At 44.1% G+C, this 18068-nt stretch overlaps 1 protein-coding gene across 1 annotated transcript in view; it reads right to left on the reverse strand.

The window, feature by feature from the left end:
* The window catches only part of arid1b (AT rich interactive domain 1B (SWI1-like)), a 633019-nt gene that overhangs the window by 171526 nt on the left and 443425 nt on the right, over nt 1-18068 (reverse strand). The window contains exon 8 of the mRNA XM_038808360.1: nt 4335-4514. Within this exon, the coding sequence (XP_038664288.1) occupies nt 4335-4514 (180 nt within the window). The remainder of the gene's footprint in view (nt 1-4334; nt 4515-18068) is intronic.

The raw sequence follows: 18068 nt of genomic DNA on the forward strand, positions 1-18068 counted from the left end.
TTCCACATGCAAATCCTTGGTCTGAACCTCCATGGCTGCTCCGATCCCCTGAGGTAGAGAAGAGGATAAAAAAAGCAGGATTTCTGCTCTTGTTTACTATCCACTGGCTCCTGATGAAAGTTGAGTGCATATGGATAACATTTTTCTGGGAATACCTTCCACAACAGTCTGTTGATATTTGCTGTGTAGGCTTATGTATAATGCTAATTGGATGAGGAATCAAACAGCTGTCAGTCTGTATGGCAAATGGTAGCATAGTGGTTAGCACTGTTGCTTCACAGCACCAGGGTCACTGGTTCGATTCCCACTTGGGTCACTGTCTGTACGGAGTCTGCACGTTCTCCCTGTGTCTGCATGGGTTTCCTCCGGGTGCTCCAGTTTCCTCCCACAAGGCCTGAAAGACGTGCTTGTTAAGTGAATTGGACATTCTGAATTCTCCCTCAGTGTACCCGAACAGGCGCTGGAATGTGGCGACTAGGGGATTTTCACAGTAACTTCATTGCCGTGTTAATATAAGCCTACTTGTGACAATAATAAAGATTATATTAAATTAAATGCAAAGGAAAAACCAGGGAAACGTACGGATGGAATAGCATGTTCTCATCATTCATGGGTAACTATATCTCACAGCTAGGAGAGTGGTGGTGAGTGGTTAATAGAAATGGCAACAGTGTAGTAAGGAGAGCAGGAAGATGTGAATGTACAGGAAGAGCTGTTCTAGAAATAATCTTCTTACAAATGCACACATTTATTTGCATATTGGTGTGCACTCAAGTCAGCAACACAATGTTTCAGATGTCTATGGTTCAATATTTAAACATTTCTGAGAAATTCTCTGTTTCTAACATATCGAAAGGTTAAGAGTTGGGGCCGTGCGGAGCTGGTGAGAAGGAAGTTAATTTGTTTTCGGCAAATTCTGCCCCTCTAGTGGATGTTATGAAGAGCGGCAGCAAATAATAGGATCCCTTAGCCAAAATACAGTGCAGCTCTCTCGGATGCAGCATGAGGTTTACTCCATATTAGCGAAATAGCATGTGCTGCATTTTTTAGCACGCATTATTGAACTGTATGGGATTTTGTACCGAAGGCCCTAGAACAATGCATAGTGTGAGAATGAACATTGAAACAGTAGCTTTGGAAGAGGTCCTAGGAGGTATGAATCACAACTAAAAGTTGCATGAAAAATCTGGAAAAAAAAATCTGTTGCCCTCTTGCCACCCAACATAAAATCAGAATGGTGATTATTATCCCAAGTGATTTTGTGTTCATGATGTGCAATGGCAACTCCTATGGCTTTCTTAAAAAAGAATTGTACATACTAACCCCCCCCCTCCCAATATATGTATAGCAGCACAGTGGTTAACATTGTTGCTTCACAGCGCCAGGGTCCCAGGTTCGATTCCGGCTTGGATCATGTCTGTGCGGAGTCTGCATTGTTCTCCTCCGGTCTGCTCTGTGAGTTTCCTCCGGGAAGCTCTGGTTTCCTCCCACAAGTCCTGAAAGACGAGTGTTAGGTAATTTGGGACATTGTGAATTCTCCCTCAGTGTACCCGAACAGGTGCCGGAGAGTGGCAACTAGGGGATTTTCACAGTAACATCATCGCAGTGGTTTAAAAAATAAATTTAGAGTACCAATTCATTTTTTCCAATTAAGGAGAAATTTAACGAGGCCAATCCACCTATCCTGCACATCTTTTGGATTGTTGGGCGAAAACCCAAGCAAACATGGGGAGAATGTGCAAACTCCACACGGGCAGTGACCCAGAGCCGGGATCGAACTGGGCCTCGGAGCCATGAGGCAGCAGTGCTAACCACTGGTCACTGTGCTGCCCTGTTCATTGCAGTGTTAATCTACTTGTGACAACAATAAATTAAGATTCTGCTAGTTCTTTTTTCCCTTCATGTATAATCAACCCTCACTTTTAAAGGGTTTTTCAGTTTAATAAACAAAAATTGAGGAGAAACAATTATTTAGTAATTGAGGTGTTTTTTTCTTTACATCTGGGAAATATTTACCTTATGGTGAAAAGGTTAAAAGATTTCTTACAATTAAAACTTAGTATTTCAGCCAAATTGTTGTGACATAAAACACTACAGGATATAGCCATATAGTTTGTTGATTCACTGAAAAAACTGCACTTCTGTCACCTGTAGTGAACTTGGTCCAGGCAATGTTGAGTTGTTAAGAGCAGAACCTCCCTCAACTCATTTAGTGTGATCTGGAGACTGCAATGTAAATGGTCTTTCTGAGCATCATTTAAATTCAAAAACAGATCAGAAACCAAGCTGGAATTTGGTGGTAGCTTAAATTTACTCTATAAATCTAAATCACTTAACTGCAATGAATCTTTAATGTTAAGCTTTAATGTTGAAAAAACTACTTCTTACCTTCATACAATGTAAGAGGATTCATTCAAATATTTTTTAAAAGCAAGTTGCATTTACATCCTTTCCCCTCACCAAGTCCATTAGTCAACTATCTACTTCACCCATTTATTATTCTGAAGTCAATGCCAGTTTGACCTTCTGTGAATCAGAATCCACATTGCTCAGCTCTACCACCTGCCACTTTTACTTGATGTTATACCTGTCCTGTGGAGTGGAATTCTGCTGATGCCAGTGGACAGAAATTCTTGTGATGGCTTTGTCAAATCAGAAATTCACTCTCACAATTCATAGCAAAATTACATTACCCAGAGCGACAACAACTTCAGGTAGGAGTTGGCGAGGGGGAAAAAGGAAGAAGCTTAAACTTGAGGGAAAGGCGTACCTGCAAATGTTTTGGGGAATGGGATGAGAAAATGGGGGGGAAGAAATAGTTGCCTCTCGATCACTGTCACATGCATCAAGAACAATTAATCCAAATTGATGTCTTCATAATCTTTCCACAATAAAAATGGATAAATCCCTTCATTTTTGTCATACAAATACTTCATGTATATTAAAAGCCTGTGTGCCACTGCATTTCTAGTGTAAATATTTATGTCATTGAGCTACATTCAATATGGTTGGAGTTGTCACCTTTTGTGAAATTGAGGGTCAGTTTTCACTGATTTTCTTGGTTGGCATGTCTGCAGCTACTCTTCACGGATTCATACAATGCAGATGGAGGCCATTTGTCCCACAGGTGCTAGTGCCGGCACTTTGAAAGAATAATTTAATTCATCCTACTGCTCTGCTCTTTCCCAATAAACCGTCCAACATTTCACTCTTCAAGTATATATCCAATTGCCCTTTGAAAGTTACTGATGTTGTCGGTTTTCACCAGACTTTCTGATAGTGCCTTCCAGATCATAACAACCTTCTGGAATTTATTATTCCCCAGCAGAAGGAAAGCAGTCAATAATCTCCTATACCTGAATAATGCTGCTCTGTAGCCTAGCACCAGAAGGTGCTTGAAAAATATCTGCCTGACTGTCCCTCAATGTTCCCTACCTCCAGCTCTGCTGATTTGTAATGACAGTTATACTTTGAAGACCTAACATGTCATGAGATTGACTCTGTCAAGCTTAAGTCTTGTGTAAAAAAAAACATCAGAAACAGATGTGCTGGTATTCAATGATGATATATTAAGCTACTTTATACCGATTTTCTAAATCAGATTCCAGGAACTCAGTGTCAATGAACTAGTTGCCAGTGTTTATAACCAGTTTTATTCAGGTCCACAAATGTGTCACCACATAATATAAACGCAAGAATTCAGCTCCTGGATGCCAGGTTTCCAACTATTCCGCAAGGTTCTGTGGTTTAACACATTTTAGACAGCACTGTTTAAAAACATTGGGACTGTACGCAAGCATTCTAGACTTAATGATGAGCTTGGTTTTTTTAAATTTGGGTTGAACGGCAAATAAAATAATTTATTGAATGGATCTGTCCATCAAATATGGTATCAAATCGTTAAATCTGTAAAACAGGATGTTCACTTGCATTCCTTAAGTAAAAGTCAATAATCTTCCAGTTTGATATCACAGATAGCTGCATTATTTTAATACGTAAAAAAATAATGGCAAGTGAATTTCACAACCCCATACTGTGATAATAAAGTTCAGCTACTAAAATAGCTGGGTTTCCCCTTTCAATCATTCATACATCAGCATGAAAATCTTTGAGGTTTGCCCAAGGTAAAAGTAGATGAATGAAGCTGCTCTTTGGTACACTGCTGTTTTTTTGTGAGCACACAGGTTCCATCATTTGTCTCAAGATGCTTTCCAATGAACCTATGTATAGTTGATGAGTTACCTAAAGACCCTCTTTGTTATTATTTATAGCTAGACATTTTATATCAGTTTCAATTGACTTTGACTATTTTGAATTAGTTTGTCTTTTCTTACCTTGTGGTCCATATTGCCCACTTTGGGGACCATAAGTGCTGCTGGAGTTGCTCTGCTGATAAGGGCCCATGCCAGGATGCATCTGTCCTCCAGGTGATGGATGTGGAGAAATAGGAGGACCAGTTTGCTGAGATCCATACTGAGATATTTGAGTGTTTCTTTGCATACCTGGCATAAAACCTACACAGAGGGAGAGAGAAAAAAAGACTTAGAGAAACAGACACAGAGAGATACAGAGAGGAAGAACCATAGAATCACTACAGTGCAGGAGCCATTCAGCACATCGAGTCTGCACCGACTCTCCGAAAGAGCACCCTACCTGGACCCACATCTCAACCCAATCGCTGAAACCCAGCTGAACCTTTGAGACACTAAGAGGCAATTTTAGTATGGCCAATCCATCTACCCTGCACATCTTTAGACTGGGAGGAAAACTGGAGCACCTGGAGGAAACCCATGCAGACATGGGGAGAACGTGCAAACTACACAAGGACAGTTATCGAAGATTGAAATTGAACCTGGGTCCCTGGCGCTGTGAGGTAGTGCTTTTAAAAAAAAACGCATTTTATTCAAACTTGTACCAAAGTAGGTTACAGCAAATAAACACCTCGGGAAACATTCTTCCCAACAATCAACTATACAGTTTCTACAGATTTTTCACCCCCCCCATCATCCACCCCTGTGACGAACAGCTCCTCAAACACGGTCACAAAACATCCCCCACCTTTTCTCAAAATACCCTGCTGAGCCCGTTAACTCATACTTTATCTTCTCTAACTGCAGGAAGTCATACAGGTCACCCAACCATGCTGCTACCCCCAGTGGCGATGCCGACAGCCACTCCAGCAAAATTCGACCTCGTGCAATCAGAGAGGCGAAGGCCAAGACATCGGCCTTCCTCCTCTCCATGAGCTCCGGCTTCTCTGAAACCCAGAATATCACCACCAAAGGGTCTGGGTCCACTCCCTTTAGCGCAGTGGGCTAAACAACTAGCTTGTAATGCAGAACAAGGCAGCAATGCAGGTTCAATTCCCGTACCGGCCTCCAGAACAGGCGCCAGAATGTGGCGACTAGGGGCTTTTCACAGTAACTTCATTGAAGCCTACTTGTGACAATAAGCGATTATTATATTATTATTACTATCCTGGCTCAGACCGTGAACACTCCCGCCCAGAATCTTCCCAATTTTTCACAACCCCAAAAAATGTGTGCATGATTTGCTGGCCCCCGCCCATACATCTCACACTCATCTGCTACCCCCTGAAAGAACCCACTCATTCTTGCCCGAGGCATATGCACCCTGTGCACCGCCTTAAACTGTATCAGGTTCATCCTTGCACAAGAGGAAGTCCCATTTACCCTTCGCAGTGCCTAACTCCATACTCCCCAATTGATCTCCATTCCCAACTCCGCTTCCCATTTCTTCTTGATCTTTACCACCCGCTCGCCTCCCTGCTCCCCCAGCCACTTATATATATCCCCAATTCTTCCCTCCCCTTCCACATCCGGAAGCAGCAGTCGCTCCAGCAGGGTGTATCCCGGCAATCTAGGGAATCCCTTCCAGACCTTTCGTGCAAAGTCCCTCGCCTATAGATACCTGAACTCACTACCCCTCAGCAGTTCTACCCCTCTCCCGTAGCTCCTCCAGACTGGCAAACCCTTCCTCCAAATACAAATCCCTCACCTTGGCCAGCTCCATTTCCCTCCACCCTCCTGTGTACACTATCCTCCCCCGGCTCAAACCCACGATTCTCGCACAGCGGCGTTAGCACCAACATCCCTTCCATCCTAAAATGCCTCCTCAGCTGATTCCATATCTTCACCATGGACTTGCACCACTGGGCTCCCTGAATACCTACTCGGGGCCATTGGCAATGCTGCCGTCACCATAGCCCTCAAACTAGACGCCTTCCAAGATTCCTCCTTCATCCTAACCCATTCTACCCCTTCTCCTTCCCACCACCGCTGCACCTGTCCACATTCGCCGCCCAAAATAATGAAGCAAGTTTGGCAACACCACCCCCCCTGCTGCCTCTGTAGCAGGGTCCTCCCCACCCTCTGCATCTTCCCCACCCATACAAAGTCAGAGATGATTGTGTCCACTTTCTGAAAAAAGACCTTTGGTATAAGGATCGGGAGAGCCTGAAAGATAACAAGAACCTCGGCGAATATTCATTTTCAATCACTTGACCCTCCCCGCCAACGTAAGTGCAGTGTATCCCACCTCTTAGGATCCTCCCTGGCCTCCTCCACCAGCTTCGTTAAGTTCCATTTATGGAGCCCCGTCCATTCCCTTGCTACCTGAATCCCCAAGTATCTAACCCTATCTCTCGCTACCGTAATGGCATCCCACCTAAAATTAGCCCGCTGTGCCAGCTCAGCTCATTCACCGGGAATACCCTCGCTTTTCCCTACATTCAGCTTGTATCCCGAGAACTCTCCAAACCTCCCCAACAGGCCCATAATCCTTCCCATACCCTTCAACAGATCCGAAACATACAGCAAGAGGTCATCGGCATTAGAGCGACACCCGATGCTCCCTCTGTCCCCTCATTATCCCCTGCCACTCTGCCGACCTCCTGAGAGCCATCGCCAATGGCTCTATGGCCAGCGCAAACAGCAGCGGGCACCCCCTGCCCTCGTACCTCTGTGTAAGTCAAAGCTTCGTGAGCTCATATAATTCGTCCTCACCCTCGCTCTTGGCGCCACATACAGCAACCGCACCCACGCTACAATCTCGACCCAAACCTTCGAACAAGTACCGCCACTCCACCAGATCAAATGCTTTCTCCGCGTCCATGGACACCACCACCACCAAGTACAGAGCTCTCGACGGATTCATCACCACATTCAACAGCCGTCTTATATTACTCGCGAGCTGCCTGCCCTTCACAAAGCCTGTTTGATCTTCTGCAACCTACCACCGGGACACAATCCTCCATCCTCTCCGCCAACAACTTAGCCAATACTTTCACATCCGTGTTCAATAGTGATATGGGTCTATACAACCCACATTCCACGGATCCTTCCCTTTTCTTGGGATTACTGCCTGCTTCATCATCTCCGCCAACTTCCCCTTCTCCAGTGCTTCATTAAACGCCCCAACAGATGTGGTGCCAGGTCCGCCGCAATTCCTTATAAAATTCTGCCGGGTACCAATCCGGCCCAGGGGCCTTCCCTGACTTTCATACCCTGATACTATCCAGCACCTCCCTTAGCCCCAGGGGCTCCTCCAACGCCTGTCTCTTTGCTTCCTCCACCTGGGGAAATTCCAGCTCGTCCAGAACTACCCCATGTCCCCCTCCCTTCCTCCTAGGTCTGTCTCATAAAGTTCCTGGTAATGCTCTCTAAATGCCTCATTTATCTTCCCTCGCTCTGACACCACATCCCCAGCCCGGATCTTCAATATTTCCCTGGAGGCAGCCTGCCTCCGCTGCTGCTGCGCCAGCATGCGGCTCGCCCTTCTCCCCATACTCGTATTGCACCCCTCTTGCCCTACGCAGTTGCCCTACCGTCCTCCCCGTTGTCAGCCAGTCCGATTGCCCTTTTCCTCCTCGCCAATCCCTCCACAGTGGACACCCTTGAATATTCCCTGTCCACCTCCACTATCTCACCCACTAGACGGTCATGGTTCCGCACTCCTTTCCTTATTCGCACGAACCGTAAATGGGATAATTTCTCCCCGGACCACTGCCTTCAGTACTTCCAAAAAAATGCCCGCCAACACCTCCCCATTCTGATTGAACTCCACATAATCCCGAATCACCACCGCACCGTATCACAAAAACCTCCATCCGCCAACAACCCCGAGTCAAACCTCCACCCCAGCCTCTGCTATCATCTCTACTGAACCGAATATCCAGCCAGTGGGGTGCATGGTCCGAGATAACTATCCCCGCATTCTCTGCCCCCTTCACCCCAACCAAAATCTCCCGACTCACTACAAAGTAATCAATCCTCGAATACAATTATAGACGTGTGAAAAGAAAGAATACTCCCTTCCCCCTGGGTTCTGAAAGCGCCATGGATCCACCATACCCATCCTCTCCATAAACCCCCAAGCTCCTTTGCCATTCGTACTCTACCCATCGACCTGGGGCTCGATCTATCCACCCTCGGCTCCAGGACACAGTTAAAATCTCCTCCCATGATCAACTGGTACGTGGCCAAATCCGGGATTGCTGCCAGCAACCCCCTCATAAAACCCACATCATCCCAATTTGGGGCATGCCCCTTCCAATACCCACTCATAATCACATATCTCCCACCCAGATCCCTCACCTCCTTCGCACTCACAAATCCCATTTTTTGCTCACTAAAATCGCCACACCCTCGATTTCAAAGCAAACCCCGAGGAAAACCTGCCCGACCCACCCCTTCCTTAACCTAACCTGGTCCTTCACATGGAGGTGTGTCTCCTGCAAAAAAAAAACACCTGCTTTCAAGCCCCTGAGGTGCGCGAACACCCGCAACCTTTTAACCGGCCCATTCAATCCCCGAACGTTCCACGTGCCAACCTTACCGGAGGCTTGCGCCTCCAATCCCCTCTTCCGTCATCTTCCCCACTTAACTCCTGCCCCTTTAATTCCACTCTCTACCTAGCCCATCCCAGATGGCCCTGTTTTTCGCCCTTGACCATGTCATCTCTCACCCCCTGCCGCGTCGCAGACCCCCCCCCCTTCTCCTTTCCCCCCTTCTCCCGGCCACCTCTCTTGGCCTTCTCCCCCACCACCTCACTTCCGTCACCAGCATACCTAGCGCGGCTGCCCCTGCACAAGGCACACCCTAATGACCTCCTCCTCCTCCTCCCCCCCCCCCCCCCTCAAAACTCCTCAGCTCAAAGAAGAAGGCCTCCTGCTGGCCTTACCCTCCCCAACCCAAACAAGGACTTGTCCTGAACTCCAGGTAGCCTTCTCCAAAAGCAAACAAACAGATGTTAAACACAAACAGTCCCACAAAACAGAAGGGGGGATGGAAACATCCATCCTCACAAACTTTTCACCCTTACACTCCTTACAATCTCAACATTGGAACAGAAACCCCCCTCACAAAAAAGGTGTGAGGTAGCAGTGCTAACAACTGTGCCGTCGTAGAGAAAGCACATTTTAACTGCAAATTACAGACAGTTTGAGGCCAAAATAATATCTCCGGATATTCAGCTTCTTCGAACATTAAAGCACCAAGGACTGCCTTAGCCAAGTTCGACAGCATGGAACTCTTATCATCCCTTCTTTCTATGGGGATGGCATGATGGCACAGTGATTAGCATTGCTACCTCACAGTGCCAGGGACCCTAGTTTAATTCGGGCCTTGGGTGACTGTGTGGTGTTTGCACATTCTCCTCGTATCTGTGTGGGTTGCCTCCGGGTGCTCCGGTTTCCTCCCATAGTCCAAAAATGTGCAGATTAGGTGGGGTTACAGGGATAGGGCGGGAGAGTGCTCTTTCAGGGGGTCAGTGCAGACTCAATGGACTGAATGGCCTCGTACAGCACTGTAGGAATTCTACCAAAACTAAGTTTCATTGAGTCACAGTGCAAAAACCAATCAGTAATACTGCAAACTAGTTTATCAAATGAAATTCATGGGTCACCTGCATTGTCATTGTGCTCACTAAAGTTTACACTAAAAACTGGCTTTCAGCAACTTGGGTACATGTGATTATGTTTCAAGTGTAACTCACAGGACGGGGTAAGAGGATTTAGGTGTCCAACAAAGAATGTGTTATGAATATATAATTAAAAAGTTTAAGTCCTTGAATTCTTAGTGCAGCCTAGTTCCTGAAGGAACTGATGTCAAATGTCAACAGAGATCAGGACGCCTTTCATGGTTTTGTGTTAACATCATGCACTCTGAGCTACTTTAATGTCACCTGCAGATATTTATAAAACTTCCAATTTATTATAACTCTTAATTCCTTCACCAATTCATCTGTATAAAGGTCATAGAGAATACTTGTTGTTTAAATTCTAGCTATCTTGCTTTTCTCGGTTTAAGAAAATTGATCTGTTGTAGACTGCAATTTTATCATAACCAAATTCTATTTGCATAAATCATCATCCAATTGGAGGACAGTGAATACATGGTTACAGATCATTTGTAGCCCAGACCATGGAGGACATGATCAATAAAGTTGGGGTAGCTCTGTTAAAAAAGTATGAGATAAGTACAGTAGTGAGAAATGGTCTTGATCTGAAGATCAAGATGCAGAACCAGCTTGTTTGGAGATCAGAATAGCAAGGGAACAAGTTGTGGTAGGAATAATCTATAAACCCCCCTAATTTGCACTGTAGGATGTGTTATAAATGAAGAACAATGAGGACTTGTAAAGAAGGCATTACAATATTTGCGAGAAACGGTCATTTTCATATAGATTGGAAAATGAATTGACAAAGGTAACCTTGAGGACGAGTTTATAGAATTTATCGGGACAATTTCTTGAATTCAACCAGGAAACAGGCTAGTTTAGATCTATTAAGTAATGAGACAAGATTGTGAGCTCATAGTAAAAGTGTTTAAATTTATTTTAAAAAGATGTAGTAAAATCCATCTGGTTCACTAATGTCCTTTAGGGAAGGAAATCTGTTATTCTCACCTGGTCTGGTCTACATGAGACACCAGGCCCACTCTCAGATGCTCCCTGATAAAGATAGCACTTAAGTATCCTGTAAAATGAATTTAAAAAAATTACGGCCCCATCAAGTCTACTCTCGATCATTAGCAAAGTAATGAAAGGCTCATTAACAGCGCTAAAAGCGGCAGTTACTCAGCAATACCTGCTGGTTTAGCTCACTGGGCTAAATCATTGGCTTTTAAAGCAGAACCAAGCAGGCCAGCAGCACGGTTCAATTCCCATACCAGCCTCCCCGGAGAGGCGCCGGAATGTGGCGACTAGGGGCTTTTCACAGTAACTTCATTGAAGCCTACTCGTGACAATAAGCGATTTTTCATTTCATTTCATTGATGCTTAGTTTGAATTCCGCCAGGGCTACTCAGCTGCTGAACTCAATCCAGCCTTGGTTCAAATATGGACAAAGGAGCTGAATGCCAGAGATGAGGTGAGAGTGACTGCCCCTCATATTAAGGCAGCATTTGACCAAATGTGGTATCAAGGAGCCTGAGCAATACTGGGTCAATGGAATTGGATGTTTGAGGGGGGACCCTCCACTGTTGAAGTCATACCTGGCACAAAGGAAGATGGTTGTCAGAGTTCAATCCTCTCAGTTCCAGGACATCACTGCAAGAGTTGCTTAGGGTAGTGTCCTAAGCCCAACATCTTCAGCTGCTCCATCAATGACCTTCCTTCCAACATAAGTGGGGATGTACGCAGATCACTGCACAATGTTCAGCACCATTCACGACTCCTCAGATACTGAGGCAGTCCATGTCCAAATGCAGCATGGACCGGACAATATCCAGGCTTGGGCTGCCAAGTGGTAAGTAACATTGGTGCTACACATCTCCAACAAGACATAATCTAACCATCACCCTTTAATATTCAATGGCATTACCAGAGCTGAAACCCCACTATCAACACCCTGGAGATTAACATTGACCAGAAAGTGAACTGGATTAGCCATGTAAATACTGTGGCTTTGGGAGTAGGGTCAGAGGCTAGGAATCCTGTGGTGAATAACTCACCTCCTGACTCCACAAAAGCCTGTCTGCCATCTGCAAAGCACAAATCAAGAGTGGGATGGAATACACTCCCCTTGCCGGGATGAGTGCAGCTCCACTCAAGAAGTTCAACACTCTCCAGGACAAGTCAGCCTGTCTGATTGGCACCCTTTCCACAAACATTCACTCCCTCCACCACATGAGTTTCAGCAGACACATGAAAAACACCAATAGCTGCAGGGCCCCCTCCAAGTCACTGACTATCCAGAGTAGGAAAAATATCACCGTTCCTTCACTGTCACTGGGTCAAAATCCTGGAATTCCCTGCCTAACAGCACTGGGGGTATAATTACAACACATGGACTACAGCAGTTCAAGAAGGGCAGTTTCACCACCACAGGGTAATTAGGGATGGCCTAGCCAGCGATCCCCCACATCCTGCAAAAGAACTTATAAAAAGATATCCCATCATTCTGAACAAAGATATATCCCATTGAGACTCTATGAAATACTGCACCATCTGCGGCAGTTAAGAGCACCATCAAATTGAAAAGAAAGGCTTGCAATCTTGCGATGATTAGTGACAGTCATAAGTTTTGGAAAATAGTAGAAACCAACAAAGGCAATACAATACGGTTGTTTTAAAATGTTTCCCTTAACTTATGCTGGAACAGAATCTGCTGGATTGGGGGGAATCTGGCCATACTAAATCTATGCTGGAAAAGCCCCAATGATCTGATTGCCAGAGCAAGAACGTCTGTTTTTCTTTGGTTAAAGGAAGTGAACAGAAACAGACAGGACTTTTGGAGATTCAAGGAATTACCAGATGGACCTTACTGATAAAAGTCAGATCTGGGAGATTCCGGCTGAGTGGGACTAATGTTCGCTGGACACAAAGTTACAACCTCGTATGGCAGGGAGAAATTAGCCTATTAGAAAGCTGGGAATAATTTAGACTCATTCCTGCAATGGTATATAGATGTGTGGAGTTCTTGAAGTCTTGTACCAATGGGAGTTGTTCAGCCTTCTTGGGTTCTTTCAGAATGATGTTTTCCCTGTGGACATCACAAGGTACAGTAAGAAGTCTTACAACCCAGGTTAATTCCAACAGGTTTGTTTGGAGTCACTAGATTTCGGAGCACTGCTCCTTCCTCAGGTGAATGAAGAGGTGAGTTCCACAACTCATATATAGACAAAGTCAAAGATGTAAGATGTTACTTTGAATTCAAGTCTTTTGCAGGTAATTAAGTCTTTACAGGTCCAGATGATGCAACTGGGGAGCTTCCTGTGCTAGCACAGGAAGGTTACTTGAGTTGTATCGGTCTCAATGTGTCCAGAAATAATCTTTTGAACGTCTTTCACATTTGTGTGGGCAGCCCGAGCCAGGTTGAACAACAGTACTCTGCTATTGGGTAGGCCAGGGTGAGTGAAATGGTGTGTGGTACCATTAGCTCTGCTGCCCCAAGTGATACCCATAAGTTTCCGTATGAGGTTCCTCCAGTCTTGACCTTGGCCCCGATGTTCTGAAATGTTGCTGTTAGGTCAATGAATGGCCAAGAGTGGTAGCAAGGGTGTTTTGGCATTGGGTCATGGTTGAGTGGTCAGTCACAGTACTGGACATTAAGTTATTTCCTGGCTTTCCGAGTGTTCAGATGGAAGGCTGAAACAATAGTCTTGGTAGTGTTTGGTCAAAAGTTTCATTTTCTGAAGTAGGCTTCCAGAGAACATAGACTGGGGAATTAATAAATGGGAAAGGAGGAAAATGGCAGAGCTTTTGAACAAATATTTTGTATCCATTTTCACGGCAGAAGTAACAAAAAGCATCCCAATAATAGTGGAGAATCGGGGTAAAAGGGAAGGGCGAACTTAAAACAATCACCATCACATGTTCCCTGGACCTGATTAGCCTCTTTCAGAGGTTTTTAAAACAAATGGTTTACAGAGATGGTGGGTGCATTGGCTATAATCCTCCAAATTCCCTAGATTCTGGAAAGGTTCAAGCAGATTGGAAAACTGTAAATGTAAATCCTCTATTCAGAAAGAAGGTAGACAAAACGAGACAATTGGTCAAGCTGGCTAACATTGGTCACTGGAAAAATGCAGAAATCCATTATTAGGGAAGTAATAACAGGCCATGAAAAAAAGCATAATACAATCAAGCAAAGTCAACATGGTTTTGTGAAAGGGAAATCTGTTTGAAAAATTAATGGAGTAAATTGACAACAATTAATGTGGCCAGTAGATGAAATACATTGGAATTTCAAAAGACATGTGATAAGGTGTCACAATAAAAGGTTACTGTACATATTAAATTGCTTGTGGTGTGAGGGATAATTCTATTAGCATGGATAGAATGTTTGCTAATGGACAGGAAACAGAGAGTTGGGAAAAATAGGTCATTCTCAGATTGGAAAATTGTAACTAGTGGGCTCAAAGGCAACTGTGCTGAGGTCTCAACAATTCACAATCTGTATTAATGACTTGGAGAAAAACTTCTGAGTATACTGTATCCAGATTTGCTGACAATACAAGTATAGTTGGGAAATCAAGTTGGGAAATCAATTTGTGAAGACAGAGTCTGCAAAGGGATGCATACGAGTTAACTGAGTGGACAAAAAATTGGCAGATGGAATATAATGTGGAAAATATCAGGTTATCCCACTTTGGTATGAAGAACAGAAAATCAGAAAATATTTAAATGGTCAAAGACTACAAAATGCTACTGTACAGAAGGATCTAGGGGTCCTGTGCATGAAATGTAAAAAGTTAATTTTATTTTTCTCTCTTAGATATTGCCAAACTTATTGTTTATTTCCAGCATTTTCTTTTTTTCTTTCACAGGACAGGCGGCGCTAGCTAGCCCAGCATTTTTAGTGCCCATCCCTAATTGTCCTTGAGAATGTGGTGGTGAGTCACCTGTTTTATTTAGCATGCAGGTACAGCAAATGATGAGGGGATGCAAAGGAAATTCTGGCCTTTATTCCAAGGGGGCAATGCTTAGTGAGACCATACCTTGAGTACTGCATACAGTTTTGATCTCCTTATTTAAGGAGAGATACATTTGCATTGTATTTATTTCACAGAATATTTACTGGGTTGAGTCCTAAGATAAAGGATTATCTTACGAGGAAATGTTAAGCAGGTTGGAATACTCATTAGAGTTTAGAAGAATGAGAGGTGATCTTACTGAAACAGGATTCTGAGGGGACTTGACAGAGTAGATATTAAGAGGCTCATGGAGGGATCCAGGATTAGGGAGTATAGTTTCATAAGGGGTTGCCCATTTAAGATGGAGATGAGGAGTCATTTATTTCCTTACTGAATGGCAGAGCAGACCCCTATGTTTTTAGAAGGGCAGGAAGTAGCAGACGCAGCTGAAAGGATGACTTTGTGACAAAACAGTGCAAAAACTCCTCACTTATTATTGGAGGAAGCAGGGTAGGGTGGTTGTGTTGCAGAAGAAAAGTTGAGCATATATTAACATTCCTGGAAGATCTTTCAATACTGAGCGCTTGATACATAAGGGTACAGAGATGATGGGAACAATTAGCACAAGACTGTTAGTTATCATGGGAACAAGAGCTTTAGAGGTGGTGGAGATATATGATGCAGCAAATCAATAGCTGCAAAGATGTCATAATCAAAATCAAAGGCTAGATTATTGGGAATTTGAAAGAATAGTGGTATGTGGACTTGAGGGAGTTTTCCCTGGGGCAAACACAGAAATAAGTGGAGTTGTGGGGGAAAGGGAAATATGGGAAGCGCACTAGTAGAGTGGAATCACTGAGAGTTTGGAGACTAGGAGCTGAAAAGCTGCTTGAGAGGTGATTTTGAAAACATCCAAGAGTGATATCACAGGGGACATACAAGTTTAGATTAAGTAGTGTTTAAAGTTTAAGTAGTAAAATAAGGTCCCTCATGTAATGTGTGCATAGACAATGATTGATCGGTATACCAAGGACATCTAGTTCTAGACTGGTCACATGATTTATTGTATAACAAACTGTGGATTGGGAAACTAATACTAACAAACTGGAACAATCACAAACACAACTGACCACGACAACTTATTCTACATTTCACACCCCCCCCCCCAGTAAGTGTCACATGGTATAACATGCCTGCCACCTAGTGGTCAGAGGTCAAAGATATTTACATGTACAATTGCTTATGCAGATCACTACATCCTCTTCCCTTGACATTTTGAACAAAACATATATACATCATTTCAATAAATTATTATGATATGCATATTACAATAATTTATATCATACACTGTTATATTATCCCATTACAGATTCTATCTTTCAGGTTTCTTTCAATGCCTTATTGATCTTCTTAACTTCGGTAGATCTGATGAATCTGCTCGAATCTTGCATTTCTGTAGGTGCAACTGATATGACCTGATCACTGTTTCGGAACTTCAGACTGTACAATGATATTTGATTTGTCCTCTGGTTGTGTTGGTTGTGAAGAATATACATTTTCATAGAGATAGTCTGTTTGCAGCTGAGCAACAGGTTTGTTTAACTTTTAGGACTGCCCTTCTGTTTCTCCTTGGTACCTGTCCTTGTCCGTGTTTACAGAATAAGATTTTGGACCTATTTTTTGTAATACTGTTGCACACTTGGACCAAGCATCAGGATCTTCCACTCTCACTATATCATTCGATTTAAAGGTTTCAGAGCCCCTAGTTGACTTGTCATAGGTACCTCTTCTTTTGATGTTTCCCGTTCTTTTTATAGCACTGTTTGGAATTTGAAGACTGTCTCTTTCAAATGTTCACACTTCTGATCTTCAGTTTTAGATCCCCCCCACACCTGGTACCATGTTATGTTCTAGTACATAGACAATTATTGAGTCGGCGTACCACAGAACATCTAGTTCTAGACTAGTCGACTTTATTATTATATAACAAACTGTGGGTGGATATTAATACGAACAAACTGAACAATCACAAACACAACTAACCACAATGGCTTTTCCTACAGACTCCTAGGTTACAGTGTCACATGGTATAACTTGCCTGCCACCAACTGGTCAGAGGTCAAACATATTTACATGTACAATTGCTTATGCTTAGCATTACACTGAGTTCATGTTCTTTAACAGTTCAGGAAGTAAGTAAGTAAGTTTAAGAGCTACATAGAATGCTCGTCCTATGCAATGAGGAATGTCAGGGACAGTTCAGTGTCCAGGACAACCCAAGTGTGCAGGAAGTGTCTCCAGTTGCAGCTACTCGAAATCCGTGTTTGGATCTGGAGCTGTGGCTGGAGTCACTGTGAAGCATCTGCAAGGCTGAGATCTTCATGGATAGCACATACAATGAGCTGGTCACACTGCAGGTAAAGAGTTCACAGGCAGAAAATAAATGGGTGACCGCCAGACAGAATAAAAGCACTAGATACGTAGTGAAGTTGTTCCCTGGGTCCATCTCGCGAACAGATTTTCCATTTTGGAGACTGCTGGATGTGATAGTTTCCCAGGGAACGCAGCAAGAGCCAAGTCAGAGACGCCATGAGTAGCTCGGCTGCATGGGGTGGATGGATAGAGACAGAAAAGAGTGGGAGAGCATGTCATAGGCAGACGTGACACCATGATGCTATGTTGCCACTCTGATGACAGCGTCAATGGGATATCACCGAGTGGCTGCAGGATATGGTGCAAGGCGAGGGTGAACTGCCAGAGTTCTTTGTCCATAGCAGAATTGGTACCAGCAACATATGTAAAACGAAGGGCGAGGTCCTGGAAGCAAAATAAATTGAGCTACGAAATAAATTAAAAAGCAGGACTTCAAAAGTAGTAATAGAACATAGAACAGTACAGCACAGAACCTTTGGCCCTCGATGTTGTGCCGAGCAATGATCACCCTACTCAAGCCAATGTATCCACCCTATACCCGTAACCCAACAACCCCCCCCATTAACCTTATTTTTTAGGACACTAAGGGCAATTTAGCATGGCCAATCCACCTAACCCGCACATCTTTGGACTGTGGGAGGAAACCGGAGCACCCGGAGGAAACCCACGCACACACGGGGAGAACGTGCAGACTCCACACAGACAGTGACCCAGCCGGGAATCGAACCTGGGACCCTGGAGCTGTGAAGCATTTATGCT

This window comes from Scyliorhinus canicula, chromosome 1, assembly GCF_902713615.1.
Source record: "Scyliorhinus canicula chromosome 1, sScyCan1.1, whole genome shotgun sequence".
Classification (NCBI taxonomy): domain Eukaryota; kingdom Metazoa; phylum Chordata; class Chondrichthyes; order Carcharhiniformes; family Scyliorhinidae; genus Scyliorhinus; species Scyliorhinus canicula.